Source organism: Eriocheir sinensis, chromosome 44, assembly GCF_024679095.1.
Source record: "Eriocheir sinensis breed Jianghai 21 chromosome 44, ASM2467909v1, whole genome shotgun sequence".
In the NCBI taxonomy this organism is placed as follows: Eukaryota; Metazoa; Arthropoda; class Malacostraca; order Decapoda; family Varunidae; genus Eriocheir; species Eriocheir sinensis.
Genome location: NC_066552.1, coordinates 13,775,423 through 13,793,333, shown reverse-complemented (window position 1 = coordinate 13,793,333; position 17,911 = coordinate 13,775,423). Strand labels below are relative to the sequence as shown.

The 17,911-nt window shown below is 44.0% G+C and overlaps 1 protein-coding gene across 1 annotated transcript in view; it reads left to right on the top strand.

Annotated features, from left to right (window-relative positions):
* Positions 1-13,304, top strand: part of LOC126980582 (cytoplasmic dynein 1 intermediate chain-like) — a 49,599-nt gene extending 36,295 nt beyond the window's left edge. The window contains exons 10-21 of the mRNA XM_050830661.1: positions 3,408-3,611; positions 5,389-5,545; positions 5,672-5,794; positions 6,210-6,341; positions 6,473-6,590; positions 6,786-6,899; positions 7,013-7,130; positions 7,348-7,508; positions 8,203-8,217; positions 10,508-10,648; positions 11,145-11,270; positions 11,786-13,304. Coding sequence (XP_050686618.1) covers positions 3,408-3,611; positions 5,389-5,545; positions 5,672-5,794; positions 6,210-6,341; positions 6,473-6,590; positions 6,786-6,899; positions 7,013-7,130; positions 7,348-7,508; positions 8,203-8,217; positions 10,508-10,648; positions 11,145-11,270; positions 11,786-11,935 — 1,559 coding nt within the window. The 3' untranslated portion in view covers positions 11,936-13,304. The remainder of the gene's footprint in view (positions 1-3,407; positions 3,612-5,388; positions 5,546-5,671; positions 5,795-6,209; positions 6,342-6,472; positions 6,591-6,785; positions 6,900-7,012; positions 7,131-7,347; positions 7,509-8,202; positions 8,218-10,507; positions 10,649-11,144; positions 11,271-11,785) is intronic.
* The last annotated feature ends 4,607 nt before the right edge of the window (positions 13,305-17,911 follow it).

The following is a 17,911-nucleotide window of genomic DNA, read 5'->3' as shown; positions in this document are numbered from 1 at the left end:
GACGCCACTAACAAAACCAGTTTTTTCCCTTCGTAATTACGGCATAGCAAAACTTCTAATAACCTTTAATGTGTCGTAATGGGATATCTACAACTAACCGAACCAATTATTTCCCTTGTAATTATAACATTGGAAGACTTTTGTGAATTGTCAGTATTTCGTAAAGGGACGCCACTAATCACCTAAGTTGCATTCTAGAGTCTATTACGTCGCATCTGGTTCTGGCTCGCTGTGTTTCTTCTAAGTGTCCGTTTTTATTGTTTGTTGTCGTATTGCATCATCGCTAGGCTGTTTGTGTTACGTTTGTCGAGGCTGCACAGGACCAGAGTTTGCCTTCGTGCGTTTGTGTGTGTGTGTGTGTGTGTGTGTGTGTGTGTTTAGGGCAAGCTTGTATTTTGTATTGTGTCTCCTTTTTCATTTTTTTTCATTCAATTCATTCGTAAAACTTGTCAAAAGTCTCCTTGCTTTGTGTGTGTGTGTGTGTGTGTGTGTGTGTGCATGAGAGTCTGTTCTATCATAATCCATAACGTGTGTGTGTGTGTGTGTGTGTGTATATGTGTGTGTGTGTATGTGTGTGTGTGTGAGAGTCTGTTCTATCATAATCCGTAACTTCTATGTGTGTGCGTGTGTGTGTGTGTGTGTGTGAGAGTCTGTTCTATCATGATCCGTAACTTCTATGTGTGTGTGTGTGTGTGTGTGTGTGTGTGTGTGTGTGTGTGTGTGTGTGTACCTCTATCCTCTCAAGACTCTCCAGAGATGCTAAACTTTACTCTGGTCCTGATAAGCCTTCACAAACATCCCTTTCCTTACCTGTATATACACTGTCTCACTCACTCCTATGACTCCCTCTATCACTAAATCAAGTCTCTGATCATCACCCCATTACCCTCATCACTGCACATTTTTATCTCCCCTTTGGCACCATTCTCTCACCTCTCGTTCCTTCCCCGGGGTCTGATGCCCTTCCCCGCCCCCCTCATACCCCCCTTATGTGTACGGAAGACCCTCGATTTAGTGCGTTTATGTTTGAAGTGTTTCCGCGTAATGTAACTTTTTGATGACACACGCACAGTCTCAATTTTCTGTGTTTCTATTTTAAAGGATTTCCTGGTAATGTGGTTTTGATTTAACCCACACACACACACACACACACACACACACACACACACACACACACACACACACACACACACACACACACACACACACACACACTATCTATCTCATTTCTCTTATTAAAGGATTTCCTCATAGTTCACCTTTGACCCGACTCGCTCCTTCACACAAACATTAAATTAAAATTGCTACGTAAATCTCATTGACGTAACGCATCCAGTGAGTTTATTTGCTGTACGTGTCATGCGCTATCTGGAGGGTCTTCTGTGCAGTGTTCCCCCCTTACAGTTAGCTCAGGGACAGAATGAATGAGTGATGATACAGTTCACCCAGGTTAGGTCCGCTGATACTTGTACATACGTAGTAGTTGTGTATTAACCTCTGTAGCCAGTTACTTGTAGCTTGTGATGTACTAGTAGCTGTGTAGTGTGTGTTAGAGCTAGTACTGTCCTTCATGTGTCCTGCCAGAGTGTAGCATTGGATTCCCCTTGTGTGGTGTTAGAATAGGTTTGAGGAGGATTGGATTCAGTTAGGGTTTTAGGTTGGAGTACACTAACACTTGTGAAATACCAGGATAGCTTGAGTTTTAGCAGTTACATGATTAAATAAGACAGGTTAGGTTAGGTTAGGACAAGACTATTGATTTACTTACAATAGCAATCTTAGGGTTTTAGGTTGGAATACACTAACACTTGTGAAATACCAGGATAGCTTGAGTTTTAGTAGTTACATGATTGAATAAGACAGGTTAGGTTAGGTTAGGACAAGACTATTGATTTACTTACAATAGCAATCTTAGGATGTTAGTTTGGAGTACACTAACACTTGTGAAATACCAGGATAGCTTGAGTCTTAGTTGTGATACATGATTAAATAAGACAGGTTAGGTTAGGTTAGCAATCTCAAGAAGCCAAGTTGAATATATATTAGCAATCTTAAGACAGCAGGATAGTTTGAATTAGAAGTTTTAAGTTTGTGTCCTATAAGTGAATGATTTAGGATAGTTTTTCACTGCACCAGACTGAATACATTAACAATCTTATTCACCACTTAGCCATAACACACTAACACACACTTAACTAGGAAAAGAGGGACATTAAGACAGGGCAAAGAGGAAGGCCGTAGCTGTATTACACCAAGTAGACAGAGACAGACAGAGAGGAAAGCTAACATAAGACAGGTTCAGATAGAGCTCACTAACTAGAGAAAGAGAGACAAGAGAGGAAGATTAACAATTATAGAAAGAGATAGATAGAAAGACAGAGAGGAAGGACTTAGCTATAACTCACTAACTAGGAAGAGACAGTCAGACAGAGAGAAGGTTAGGCTCAGACAGGGCCAAAACGGAGTACATTTAACTAAGAAATAAGAGACAGGAATAACACTTAAGAAATACTAAATAAGAAGATAAGTATTGAAACAGAAAGGGAAAGATTATGACGCACTGAAACACACTAAATAGAAAGATAGATAGAGAGACAGCCAGACAGAGAAAGGTTACCCATTATAGAGAGAGAGAGAGACAGAGAGGATTGTTACAACACGCTGAAACACACTACATAGAAAGATAGAGAGAGAGACAGACAGACAGAGAAAGGTTACCCATTATAGAGATAGAGAGACAGAGAGGATTGTTACAACACGCTGAAACACACTACAGAGAAAGATAGAGAGAGAGACAGACAGAGAAAGGTTACCCATTATAGAGAGATAGAGAGACAGAGAGGATTGTTACAACACGCTGAAACACACTACATAGAAAGATAGAGAGAGAGACAGCCAGACAGAGAAAGGTTACCCATTATAGAGATAGAGAGACAGAGAGGATTGTTACAACACGCTGAAACACACTACATAGAAAGATAGAGAGAGAGACAGACAGACAGAGAAAGGTTACCCATTATAGAGATAGAGAGACAGAGAGGATTGTTACAACACGCTGAAACACACTACATAGAAAGATAGAGAGAGAGACAGCCAGACAGAGAAAGGTTACCCATTATAGATAGATAGAGAGACAGCCAGACAGAGAAAGGTTCCCCATTATAGATAGATAGATAAATAGAGAGATAGAGACAGAGAGGAAGGTTACAACATGCTGAAACACACTACATAGAAAGATAGAGAGAGACAGGCTGACAGAGAGAAGGTTAACCATTAGAGTTACATAGATAGATAGAGAGACAGAAAGCAAGGTTATAACACACTAGACAGGCATACAGACAGTGCTATAGACAGAGTAAGGTTAGGTTTAGACAGCCCAAGGCGGAGCACACTTATTCACCATGTAGTTCTGACCTATGATGACCCGCAAGCCGAGGAGGAGGACAGCTCCCTCACCCTCCTGGACACGCCGCCCATGTTCGGGGGCGGCCACAACCGACACTTGCCCCCGGGTATCCTGCCCACGGGAATGCCCACGGTACAGGACTTCAAGCCGGCTATCGCGAACGAGCAGGAGAAGAAGGCGGCCGAGGAGGTCAAGCCAGAGCCACGTGAGTACTCTGTTGTTTGGGGTGTTGAGGTTAGGTTAGGTCTTGTGTTACGTAAGTGTTTTAAGTGTTGTTTGGGGTGTTGAGGTTAGGTTAGGTTAGGTTAGTCTTGTGTTATATAAGTGTTTTAAGTGTTGTTTGGGGTGTTGAGGGTAGGTTAGGTTAAGTTAGTCTTGTGTTACATAAGTGTTTTAAGTGTTGTTTGGGGTGTTGAGGGCAGGTTAGGTTAGTCTTGTGTTATATAAGTGTTTTAAGTGTTGTTTGGGGTGTTGAGGGCAGGTTAGGTTAGGTTAAGTTAGTCTTGTGTTACGTAAGAGTTTTAAGTGTTGTTTGGGGTGTTGAGGTGAGGTTAGGTTAGGTTAGTCTTGTGTTACGTAAGTGTTTTAAGTGTTGATTGGGGTGCTGAGGGTAGGTTAGGTTAGGTTAGTCTTGTGTTACATAAGAGTTTTAAGTGTTGTTTGGGGTGTTGAGGTTAGGTTAGGTTAGGTTAGTCTTGTGTTACGTAAGAGTTTTAAGTGTTGTTTGGGGTGTTGAGGTGAGGTTAGGTTAGGTTAGTCTTGTGTTACGTAAGTGTTTTAAGTGTTGTTTGGGGTGTTGAGGTGAGGTTAGGTTAGGTTAGTCTTGTGTTACGTAAGTGTTTTAAGTGTTGTTTGGGGTGTTGAGGGCAGGTTAGGTTAGTCTTGTGTTATATAAGTGTTTTAAGTGTTGTTTGGGGTGTTGAGGGCAGGTTAGGTGAAGTTAGTCTTGTGTTACATAAGAGTTTTAAGTAGTGTTTGAGGTGTTGAGGTGAGGTTAGGTTAGGTTAGTCTTGTGTTGTGTAAGTGTTTTAAGTGTTGTTTGGGGTGTTGAGGTTAGGTTAGGTTAAGTTAGTCTTGTGTTACGTAAGAGTTTTAAGTGTTGTTTGGGGTGTTGAGGTGAGGTTAGGTTAGGTTAGTCTTGTGTTATATAAGTGTTTTAAGTGTTGTTTGGGGTGTTGAGGGTAGGTTAGGTTAGGTAAGTCTTGTGTTATATAAGTGTTTTAAGTGTTGTTTGGGGTGTTGAGGGTAGGTTAGGTTAGGTTAGTCTTGTGTTATATAAGTGTTTTAAGTGTTGTTTGGGGTGTTGAGGGTAGGTTAGGTTAAGTTAGTCTTGTGTTACGTAAGTGTTTTAAGTGTTGTTTGGGGTGTTGAGGGTAGGTTAGGTTAGTCTACTGTTGATACTGTCATGTTGGATAAAAGGACAAGCATTAATTTACCTATATAAACGTATTTGAACATGGCACACATATATATTTGAATACAAGTGACCCATAAACATAACTTTTTGATGGTTAGGTTAGATTAGAATTGTGGTGTCCTGCATTAGCCTCCTGTCATGGTGTCAATTTACATGCAAGTTTAAACATGAGTGATTCAGAAACAAACTTTATTTCTCTCATTCTCTCTCTCTGTACTCTCTCTATATATCTCCTCCTCGACTTTCCTCTCCTTTGTTTCTTCCTCACTATCTCCATTCTATCCTTTCCCATCCTATCCATCTCTCGTCCTATCCTATCCCTTCCCTAAACCCCATTCTGACTTACCTTCCATCCGTCCTGCCATCCTTTCATTTTCTCCTTTCTTTCCTCACATCCTCAATTTTTATTCACTTTTTCATTCTTTTATCTCTTCATTTTTTGCCTCCCCCCCTCCACCTCTTCACCACCCTTCCCCACCCATCACACACACACCCTAACCTATTATTTTCTTTTTCTTTTCTCTTTTCTTTCCCCGTTCACACGCCTTCGCCTTTCCTGCATCAGCCCGGGAACTGTCGGATGAGGAGAAGCAAATGCTGATGATGACGGAGGAGTTCCACAGCTTCTTCGACCGCTCGTCCCGCGTCATCGAGAGGGCGCTGGGCGAGGACATGAACATCTTCGTCGACTACTCCCACGACTACGAGGAGGACGGCGAAGCGTGAGTCTCCTTGGAGTTCGTTTTAGTGTGTGTTTGGTTTGGAAGCTGCCATTGTGTTTTTTTTAGTTGGTGATGATTGAAGCTGGCATTCTTGTGTTAGTTGGTAATATCATTCTCCCTGCACAGCAACGAGGGCGGCGGCGTGAAGCTGTCCCTCAATCGCTGGTTCTATGACGAGCGCTGGTCCCGGAACCGCTGCATCACTTACATGGACTGGTCCCCACAGTACCCAGAGCTGCTTGTGGCCAGGTGAGGGCAGGACATTAAGCTTGTGACGTTACCGTTAACATATGCATTCCCCTAAGAGGCAGTAGTATAGACATCTCCCCTTGCCAAATATCTCATCATTCCCTTGTATATATAAAAATTCATCACCCATAGATACTCCATACTGCAATCAGATCTAAAGCCTTTCACTGCAGGGGTTCAGTTAGCAGTTTTGGTTTTCACTTGGCTGTAAGAGTTCTTCCTCCGCAGTGCAGTGGTTAGCATCCCTGACTATGAATCCGCAGGCCTGGGTTCAAATCCTGGCCTGGGCAGTTGGTGTGCAGCCCACCCAGCTGTTTGACCTTCCTTTTGGGTTAGTGGGATGAGTACTACCTGCAGAAACCTGGGTGAGGTAAACTGTGGTATCTCAAATTTCACATTTTCTCCTCCTTCTCAGTTACAACAACAACGATGACTCCCCACACGACCCTGATGGCGTGGCGCTCGTCTGGAACACCAAATTCAAGAAGGACACCCCAGAGTACATCTTCCACTGCCAGTCCCCTGTCATGTCCGCCACCTTCGCCAGGTCAGTACGGGCTCAAGGGATGCACGTCTTCTCTCCTCTGTTATTTTTGTCCTCTTTGAATAATTTTTTAGGACAAGAGGTTCTCCATTTCCTCCCAACACTCACTCCACCTCACTCTCCTCTTCCACCAGATTCCACCCTAATCTCATTGTGGGTGGGACCTACTCTGGCCAGATCGTGCTGTGGGACAACCGCAGCCAGAAGCGAACCCCAGTACAGCGCAGCCCTCTGTCTGCCGCGGCACACACAGTAAGTCCCGTGTTCATATATGTAGCTGGTTTTGTTAGGGAAGTACCTCTGTTGCTGTAGGAAATGGGAAGTAGAGAGTAAGAAGCTATCATGGAAAAATCTGCTTTACGTTACATTTTCCTTCCAACATAGCACTGAAGGGACCATTACAAAGCTTCACTCTGACTCTAACACTCCCTCCTTCCCTCCCCACAGCACCCCGTCTACTGCATGAAGGTGGTGGGCACGCAGAATGCCCACAACCTGATCAGCGTGAGCACCGATGGCAAGATGTGCTCCTGGTCTCTCGACATGTTCTCTCAGCCCCAGGTAAGTGTGTAAGCACCTCAACAAGGGCCTTGTGTGGAAGTGTAGTGTTGTTTCTGTATGAGAGAGAAGATGCAGAACTCGGTGCCTAGTATAACCCAAGTGTGCCGTTGCAGGAGTCCATGGAGCTGCAGCACAAACAGTCCCGCCCGGTTGCCGTCACCTGCATGGCCTTCCCCCACGGCGATGTCAACAACTTCATCGTGGGCTCCGAGGAGGGCGCCGTCTTCACAGGTGGGGCCAGACACACACACTTGTCCCTTTGTTACCCAGTATAATTTTCTTAGATCTTTGTCATTTCACAGTGTGATTTTTCCTTGTCCTTCAGTAGTGCATTCTTACCCTGACAGACTCAAGAATCAGTGAGACAGAGATGAGCACCGAGGCCATGTGCAGCTTTATCAATTACCCCAAACTATGTTCTGACCTATAATTATTTTACCCTCCTCAGCGTGTCGTCATGGCAGCAAGGCGGGCATCGTGGACGCCTATGAGGGCCACCAGGGACCAGTGACAGGCATCAGCTCCCACTCCACGCCAGGCTCCATCGACTTCTCCCACCTCTTCCTCACCTCCTCCTTCGACTGGACTGTCAAGCTGTGGTCCGTCAAGGTAACTATGGGCTATTGTTTATGTGGACTTCGTGTGTGTGTATGTATATCAGTGGGAAGGGTTGGAACACTTAACATGAGGCAGAGATAAGAGTTAATAGATGAGACAACCCTTTGAAGACCTTTGTACCACTGACTGATGGTTTGTTGACACCTTAACTTGTCCGAAATAGAGTTAGATTACGTGGTCTTCGTGTGTGTCTGTGTGTATCGGTGGGAAGGGTTGGAACACTTGATATGAGGCAGCATCCAGAGATAGAAGTTAGGGGGACAGAACTTCTGATGACTACTGTAGCAGGCAGTTTATGGGCACCACCAGACAGAGGACACCCCAAGGAACTATAGCACAATTTTAGTTCCCTATTTCCAAGCTACACTTCTTTATACTTGACTAGACTGAAAAACATTAAAATTTATGTGTCAGGCAGTTTATATATACTAGAGACAGGTCACCGTAACACACAGTGACAAATAAATGACCTAAAATATATACACCTAATCTCTATGTACCAGGCAGTTTGTATATGCTTGAGGCAGGTCACTATAACCCACAAGAACAGATAAATAACCTAACATCACTAGTCTGATAAACATATATCAAGCACCCATGAATATACTTGAGTTTCCGCCCCCTGACATTCCCCTTAACCCTTGTAACACATTCTCTCGTTGTGTTCCACTTGGGGACGCAACAGCACTGGTCCATGAAGGTAAGCCACAAGCACAGCACAGAGCAGCAAACATCCCTCGCTAAGCATGAATGTCTCTTCCTCAGTGGTCGGTCGGTGTTATAAGACATTTTCGCTTCTCACATCAACTATTTCTCAAGGTCTAAGTGGGGGTCAGTCGGGTTCTAATGAGCGTTTCTTCAGGTTCATGGTACAGAGGAAGGGTCAGACTACCACCAGGGTCATAAAACTACTCCTGGAAATGCCCACAACTCCTATGAAAGCCTTGTCAAATATGTGTTCTTGGCCGGTGAAATGTCTTATAATGCGACCCTAAGTCTGAAAAAGCTCTCGTCTTGGCCACACTCCTCTTAGCTTAGTGTCACAGGCATTGATGTATAGGGGGGGCTGCCGTCACTCTTGGGTTCGTGTAGAGTACCGGGTGGCAAGGCATTGTTTAGTGTGTGTTGGCATTGTTGATATATGAGGTGTGGTTTCCGAGGCATTTTTCTGGAGGTGTGCATTTTTTGAGGCAAGCAGAAATGGTGTGTGTGTGATATTTTTGGTGATTTGTGGTGATTTAGGACAAGCTGGTGATGGTGTTCTGCTGTCATGGCAAGCTTATGTATCCTCACTAACGACCTCACTACGTATAGCATTTTTCTGAAGGAGTGTTTTTGAGGCAAGCAGAAAAGGTGAAAGGTGTATGTGATAATTTTGAGTGACTTAGGACAAGCTGGTGATCTTAAGAAGCATATTTTTACATGTTTCTATGGCTGATCTTTCTACTATTACTGTATTGTTTATCTTTTAAGTGTGTGAGAGGTTGTTTTTATTATCAAAGTCTCTGCTTGCGCATGTACACACACACACACACACACAATGCTGCTTCTTCCTCATAAACTCTCAATCCTGTTCTGCCCACGAGGCCTCAGATGAGTATTTTACGTGGTGGGCGTGTTTTGAATCTCTCTCTCTCTCTCTCTCTCTCTCTCTCTATTGCTTTTATTGAGGACACTGAAGAGGGATGAGGATGTTGATGATGTTGATGTTTGATATATTACACCCACACACCCACACCCACACACACATATACGTACACAAAATCACCACAATCACCATCACTTGAATTTTTTTATAATACGTACTAGTTGCAATTTCCACAGATTATCCCCACACACCCACCTTATATATATCTCTGCATTATCTGTGGGCACTTACCACTACCACCATTTGTATTTTTGAAACGTCACCTCGGCAAAGAATTATTATAGAGTTATTGCTAAGCCCCTTCCCTTCCTTCTCTCCCTCCATTTTCTACTCTCTTTATCTCTCTCTCTCTGTCTCTCTCTATATCTCTGTTTCCATCTCTCTCTCTGTTCATATATCTATTCATTTCTCTCTCTCTCTGCCTCTCTGATATGCCAAAGTTAACACCAACACCACTAACACCATATGCATTTCCTTAGAGGCAGTAGTGGTGTAGAAATCTCCCCTTGTCAGATATCTCACTCCTTTGTATATATAAAAATTCTCCACCCATAGATACTCCTTAATACAATCGGGCTTATTTATCTGTCTCTCAGGCTTAAGTCTTTCACTGCAGGGGTTCAGTTAGTAATGTAAAGTGATGTTGCTATCCTCAGCCACTGCTTATGGGCTTGTCAATGTTGCCCCCTTGCTCTCCCCCTGCCCCCTCTCGCTCTCTCGCCCTCCCCAGCCTCCCCTAGTAATGCAGAAGTGTCCATTGGCTTCCCAGAGGCTGCTAGTTGTCCCCTGTGCTTGTAGGTCTTAAGGTTATTCAGTATTTTGGATGTTGTTCCCGTCCCGTCATTTCTGGGTATCTTTTCCGCCTCTGCCGTTCAGCTAAATTGGACTTCTCTTTGGTGATTTATAGTTTCCTTCTAAGTAATGTTTTGGACTGGAATATCTAACACTTCACACACACACACACACACACACACTGATTCAAACTCTTACGTCCTTACCAGAATATTTAACATGGTACACTCCTATATGCCTAGTTCCTTCCTTTTCTTATAAATCTACATGTTTTTCTATACGTACAAGACATCACCCCCCCTCCCCCACACACACAATTACTGGTCCAGGCTCTTACATCCTTGCCAAATCTTCCCCATGCCAAGAGAACCTTTTACTTATCCTTTTCATTTTGTTTTACATTCAGATTTTCATTCTCTCTGGTGAATCTCGTCTTTACATGTCCCTCCACACATTCACACACAGTACTGTCCTAATCCCTTCCCTCCTTCCTTCCAAGACTTGCACCTCCTCTGCCGTCCACCGTCCCTCACCTCTGGCTGCCTTACAGGAGACCAAGCCGCTCTACTCCTTCGAGGACAACGGTGACTACCTGTACGACGTGGCCTGGTCCCCCATCCACCCGGCGCTCTTCACGACAGTGGACGGCACGGGACGGATCGACCTCTGGAACCTCAACCAGGACACAGAGGTAAGCAGACCCTGAAAACTTCTACTCTAAGGAGGTTGTGTCTGTATCTAGGAGGTGGACTACAATACACTGCTAATAACATCATCATGAGGAATAAATTGCATATACTAGACGTTACTAAAACCATTAACCCATCCACTGCGATTGGCATGGGTTTGGCTTTCACTGGTAGCCTGGTAGCATATACTCCTAGGTCTTTCTCTGCCTCTGTGGTGGATAGTGTTTCCCATGTGGTATTGGTATGCTGGATATCCCCTCCCAAGTTGCAGGACTTTACATTTTTCTTCACTGAATTGTAGCAGCCACCTTTTGTTCCATTCCTGTAGCTTGGTGATGTCTTTTTGTAGGGAATTCACAGTCAAGGGGTTAAAAGAGAGAATGGTGTGATTTGTAGAAGAAGAAAAAGAAAAACCACCAATTATAATGACCACTCTTTATTTATAACAACTGACACTGATTACAATGACATGTATATACCATGACTGTCTCTCCGAAGGTCCCAACGGCCAGCACGGTGGTGGAGGGCAACCCAGCGCTCAACCGCGTCTCCTGGACCAACAACGGCCAGCAGATCACTGTGGGCGACGACATGGGCAAGATCTGGATATACGACGTGGGAGAGGTGCGAGAAGTGGCCTCTGAAGTAGTAATAGTAGTAGTGATGGTGTAGTAGTAGTGGTTCTCTCTCTCTCTCTCTCTCTCTCTCTCTCTCTCTCTCTCTCTCTCTCTCTCTCTCTCTCTCTCTCTCTCTCTCTCTCTCTCTCTCTCTCTCTCTCTCACCACACCACAGGATGTCCCCCCACAGTATGTTTACAAACCCCACAGTCACATGCCTCCCCAGCCACATATAAGACCTCTACCTTTTATATTTTCTCCCTCTCCTTCCCATACCATGTCCTCCTATACCAGTCCTCATGTTGTCTTGCTCCCTTATCTCTCCCCTTTCCGTCTCCCTCACAGTTGTCTTTCTCCCTCTCATACTGTGTCCTCCTATAGCCACCAGTCCTAATGTTGTCCTTCTCCTTTATCTCTCCCTCTCCCCTAACACAATGTCCCTCACACTTGCCTTTCTCCCTTTCCTTCCCATACTGTGTCCTCCTATAGTCCCCAGTCCTCATGTCACCCTTCTTCCTTCAGCAACTTGCCCTGCCGAGAGCGGACGACTGGGCCCGGCTCGTTCACACCCTCGGCGAGCTCAAAAACAACCAGACAGATGACGACCATTCCACGCGGCACTATGACTCCTCCTCCTCCCTCTCCTCCATCTCCTCATCGCTGCTCAGATAGATGCCGGGCCGAACAGTGCCTGGGGAAGAGACTTTTATCAATGCCTGTTTAGTTACGTTATGATAGGCTGTATTTATCAAGTGCCAGAGTAATATTATAAAAGTTACTAGATGCTACGCTATGCTGGTGGTGTGAAGAGATGGAGAGATATATATATAGTGGACTTTCTAATGAACTCAATCTACTACCCAATGTCCTCTGTATGTCCTGTAACTGTTAAATAAATACCGTGCAAGAACTAAGCCTCATGTGTTAGTATTCCCAGAGTGTGCAGGAAGACGTAACACAAGAATATCGAACGTGAAAAGCTGATTAGAATATATATAGTGGACTCTTATCTATCCAATGTCATATGCAAGATTCTGTGACTACCTGCAAATGTTGAACAGTAAATAGCCTTCGAGAACTAAGCCTTCATGTGTCTATTTCAAGAGTGTGCAGGAACAAGTAACACAAGAGTATCTATCTCTATCTACCCAATGTCATATGTAAGATTCTGTGACTATACTTGACTGTACTTCCTGTAAATGTTAGTTAGATAAATAACCTACAAGAACTCAGCTTTCACATATCGAAAAATATTTATCATGAAGAGCTGGATTGAAGATAAATAATGGACACTACGCAATGTCATATGTAAGATTCTGTGACTATACTCGAATGAACCTCCTGTAAAAAGATATATATAGCCTGCAAGAATTCAGCCTCCAAATGTCTGTATTTCAAGAGTTTATAGGAAGACATAACACAAGAATATCTATCTAACTAACGTGAATCCCTCAGTTGATCTATCCAATGTCATGTGTATGATTCTGTGGCTATATTTGACTGTCCTTCCTGTAAAAAGATATATATAACCTGCAAGAATTCAGCCTTCAAGTGTCTGTATTTCAAAAGTTTGCAGAAAAACGTAACACATGAATATCTATCTATCTAACGAGACTCCCTCAGTTGATCCATCAATGTCATGTGTAAGATTCTGTGGCTATACGCGACTGTACTTCCTGTAAAAGGATATATATAGCCTGCAAGAATTCAGCCTTCAAGTGTCTGTATTTCAAGAGTTTATAGGAAGACATAACAAGAATATCTATCTATCTAATGTGACTCCCTCAGTTGAGCAGCTGCCAAGTTAACTCACTCGTTAATTCCTGGTGTATATAGATATTGTATTCTCTCTAATTTACTGAGTTGGTGGGTCTTTTTGTGACGTGTGATATTACGTACGTACTTCAGAACAAAGACACTCCCCTTGGTGATGGACTTTGAAAATTATTGAAGAAACTTTTGTTGCTTGTAGTTGAATATTTTGTTATCTGCCTTACTAGATCTTGTTTGAAATATGAAAATAAATGAATATTGTCGACTACTGCTGTCTTTGCTTCACCAATGACTCCTCCCAAGCTATGGAGAGACTGGCTAGGAAAGCTTAGCCCAGTAGCAGCGGGGATCATGTTTCTTAATGGTCCCTCCAAGCGAGAAAAATGAAAAAAATCACCCCTCACACAAACCATTTCATAATAAATATCAAAGCATTTGTGATCGGATTATGTATCATCTATTTTGGGGGATTTATTTCACGGCACAAATCTGGCCCGTCGCTGCTACACGGTAAAGCCACAAATTTGGCCCGTCGCTGCTACTGGGTTAAGGAATGGAATATTGTCACCTTCATAAAGAAACTGCTAAGTAATTATTTTCTAAGGTTAGGAAGGCTTACTTACCTAAGGGAATATTGTCACCTTCATAAAGAAACTGCTAAGTAATTATTTTCTAAGGTTAGGAAGGCTTACTTACCTAAGGGAATATTGTCAACTTCATAAAGAAACTGCTAAGTAATTCTTTTCTAAGGTTAGGAAGGCTTACTTACCTAAGGGAATATTGTCACCTCCATAAAGAAACTGCTTAAGTAATTCTTTTATACAGTTAGGAAGGCTTAACTAATAGAATATCGTCACCGATCTATCTATCTGTCTATATCTCCGACGCCTTGCTCCCTCACGAGAACTTCCCTCCAGGGGAAGGCCGTGTCAGAAGTGTCTCCATCTCACCCTGTTCTGGCATGTCTCCGCCTCAGACCTCAACCTCTAATCTGGCAAGTTTAGGACCGATTTACACTTGTGGAGTCTAAACCTGGCTCAAGGGGCTACAAAAATGATGGCAACCTGTGAGACATCTAAGTAAATATCGGCCCAGAGCAGCGAAATTAAGTGCGCTAATAAAAAAATAAAAAAGCAAGTCTACTGCAATAATGGAATGGATCGAAGCAACACAACGCATAACACAGATCTCTCCTTTTCATTCCCTTTCTTTCTTTCTCTTATTACACACGTTCTAAGGCTTCTCTACTCACCATAACGTAGCTACAGGCGCTCAGATGTTCCCTGCTTCGTTATGTAGAGTGGCAGGCGTTAACAAGCTCAGGAAGTCACGTATAAATGCAAAAAAGTAAAATGTTTCAGCACACACCCACTCCTTCCGCCATGATCAGCTGTTGGGGTGATCAGCTGTTTCTCCCATCATCGCCATCATCAGCCTGCCCACCTGCGCCATCTGGGAATTAAAGGGAAAGTGAATAAATTAAAGGAATAAACGGATAAATAGGGAGATACATGTTGTTTTCATATTCTCTTTGGTTATAAATTTGATGGAAGGAAGTCTCTCTCTCTCTCTCTCTCTCTCTCTCTCTCTCTCTCTCTCTCTCTCTCTCTCTCTCTCTCTCTCTCTCTCTCTCTCTCTCTCTCTCTCTCTCTCTCTCTCTCTCAGAACGCAAGATTTCAACCTTTAAAGACCAGCATCACAAGACTCGAAATACAATGCACGTCTTTCTAGAGCTTACATTATATTAAAACTACTACTACTACTACTACTACTACTACTACTACTACTACTACTACTACAACTACTGCTACTACTACTACTACTTTTTTTTTTTTACCACTACATAAATGATACCTCCACCCATGTTTATTTTCCCGACACATAATCATGGAGGGCTACATAGCTTGGAGGTCATTAGCCCCAACTCTGTTCGCTAATGACTGTGGCATCCAACCATATCACTAATACTACCTAGCACTAAATCACCTATCATCTATTACGTCTAGATCCCCTTTTCCTTCCCTACTCAAGTCACTCCCAACCCACTCTAATGTCACTCTTCATAGTCCATATTGGAGATGTTGGTGGCTTTTGGGCCAGAGTGTCTGATGCCCCTGAGACATAGGATAATCAGAGAGAGAGAGAGAGAGAGAGAGAGAGAGAGAGAGAGAGAGAGAGAGAGAGAGAGAGAGAGAGAGAGAGAGAGAGAGAGAGAGAGAGAGAGAGAGAGAGAGAGAGAGAGAGAGAGAGAGAGAGAGAGAGAGAGAGAGAGAGAGAGAGAGAGAGAGAGAGAGAGAGAGAGAGAGAGAGAGAGAGAGAGAGAGAGAGAGAGAGAGAGAGAGAGAGAGAGAGAGAGAGAGAGAGAGAGAGAGAGAGAGAGAGAGAGAGAGAGAGAGAGAGAGAGAGAGAGAGAGAGAGAGAGAGAGAGAGAGAGAGAGAGAGAGAGAGAGAGAGAGAGAGAGAGAGAGAGAGAGAGAGAGAGAGAGAGAGAGAGAGAGAGAGAGAGAGAGAGAGAGAGAGAGAGAGAGAGAGAGAGAGAGAGAGAGAGAGAGAGAGAGAGAGAGAGAGAGAGAGAGAGAGAGAGAGAGAGAGAGAGAGAGAGAGAGAGAGAGAGAGAGAGAGAGAGAGAGAGAGAGAGAGAGAGAGAGAGAGAGAGAGAGAGAGAGAGAGAGAGAGAGAGAGAGAGAGAGAGAGAGAGAGAGAGAGAGAGAGAGAGAGAGAGAGAGAGAGAGAGAGAGAGAGAGAGAGAGAGAGAGAGAGAGAGAGAGAGAGAGAGAGAGAGAGAGAGAGAGAGAGAGAGAGAGAGAGAGAGAGAGAGAGAGAGAGAGAGAGAGAGAGAGAGAGAGAGAGAGAGAGAGAGAGAGAGAGAGAGAGAGAGAGAGAGAGAGAGAGAGAGAGAGAGAGAGAGAGAGAGAGAGAGAGAGAGAGAGAGAGAGAGAGAGAGAGAGAGAGAGAGAATAAAGAGAGAAAGAGAATGTTATCGATTTCGTATTATTATTATTATTATTATTATTATTATTATTATTATTATTATTATTATTATTATTAGTAGTAGTAGTAGTAGTAGGAATAGTAGTATTAGTAGTAGTAGATAAAGGTGGGCGTGTCTGTCTTATATAAAGGAGGTGGGCGTGGCGAGGAGGGGCGTGGCTAGGAGGGGCGTGGGCGGGGGGGGCGAGGGGGGCGAGGGGGGCGAGGGGGGGCGGGTTAAGACTAGTTTTACCCTACTATTGGTCGCCAGTCAGGCCTCTCGTAATGCTCGTCGCTGATTGGCTGAGGCGCGCGAGGAAGGCGGGGATTGGCGGAGAAGTTGGAAGCTGGAGGAGGAGGAGGAGGAGGAGGAGTTTTTTTCTTTTTTGTTTGTTTTTCTTGTTTTTTTGTGTTTTTATATGATGTTTGTCTGTTTTTATTGATGTTGTTGTTGTTGTTGATTTGAGTCAGTTGTTGCTTCTGAGAGAGAGAGAGAGAGAGAGAGAGAGAGAGAGAGAGAGAGAGAGAGAGAGAGAGAGAGAGAGAGAGAGAGAGAGAGAGAGAGAGAGACTACTACTAGTACTACTACTAAAACTAATGCTGTAACCTCTCTCTCTCTCTCTCTCTCTCTCTCTCTCACTCTCTCTCTCTCTCTCATTCTTCTCATGCCTCATCCTCTCCCTTCCTTCCCTCCCTCCTTCCCTCCATCCCTCTCTTCTTCCCTCCCTCCCGAACATGAAACAAAATGAACAAATTAATCAAAAGGGAGAAAAGGGAGACGGGCAGGGGCGCGGCATGGGGGCAATACGACCCCCGCCGCTCAGGTAATTCATTCATGGGCCTACCTGGAGGAGGAGGAGGAGGAGGAGGAGGAGGAGGAGGAGGAGGAGGAGGTGGGAAGAGAGATGGATGGTATGGCATAGTGTGAGAGAGAGAGAGAGAGAGAGAGAGAGAGAGAGAGAGAGAGAGAGTAGTAGTAGTAGTAGTAGTAGTAGTAGTAGTAGTAGTAGTAGTAGTGGTAGTAGTAGTAGTAGTAGTAGTAGTAGTAGTAGTAGTAGGAGGAGGAGGAGGAGGAGGAGGAGGACGAGGAAGAGGAGTAATCGTTGTAGTAGTAGACTTAAGCTTAACCTCTCTCTTTGGCTTCACTCTTTATCTCTCTCGGAACAGAACGGCGCGTGGTGAGTCCTTGTAGTATTGTTGTCTTGCCCGCGCTGGCCAGTCTCTTACCCTGCAAAGAAAGTACAGATAAGCATTGTTATGACCATGTAGTGTTATAAGCGGGTGAGACATGCGATGAAGCTTAATAGATGGATTGAATGGTGGTTGAATACGCCGTAGAAATGTGTGAATGAGTGGGTTTGTGTTGCTGTTGCTGTTATTGTTGTTGTTAATATTATTGTTGTTGACGTTGGTATTGCTAAATAAAGTTTCGCCCATTTTCCGTAGAGTTATTTTTGAACTATGTATATATTGTAACTACTACTACTACTAATACTACTACTACTACTACTACTACTACTACTACTACTGCTCCTCCTCCTCCTCCTCCTCCTCCTCCTCCTCCTCTTCCTCTTCCTCCTCCTCTTCTTCCTCCTCCTCCTCCTCCTCCTCCTACTACTACTACTACTACTACTACTACTACTACTACTACTACTACTACTACAGGTAAGGTATTTGGTAATAAAGTCTACCTGGTCCATTGCAACATACAGGTGTCCTCCTCCTCCTCCTCCTCCTCCTCCTCCTCCTCCGTCTCCTCCTCCTCCTCCTCTTAATCTTCCTACCTGTCCACCTTACTGTCACCTGTCCTGTGTGTGTGTGTGTGTGTGTGTGTGTGTGTGTGTGTGTGTGTGTGTGTGTGTGTGTGTGTGTGTGTGTGTGTGTGTGTGTGTGTGTGTGTGTGTG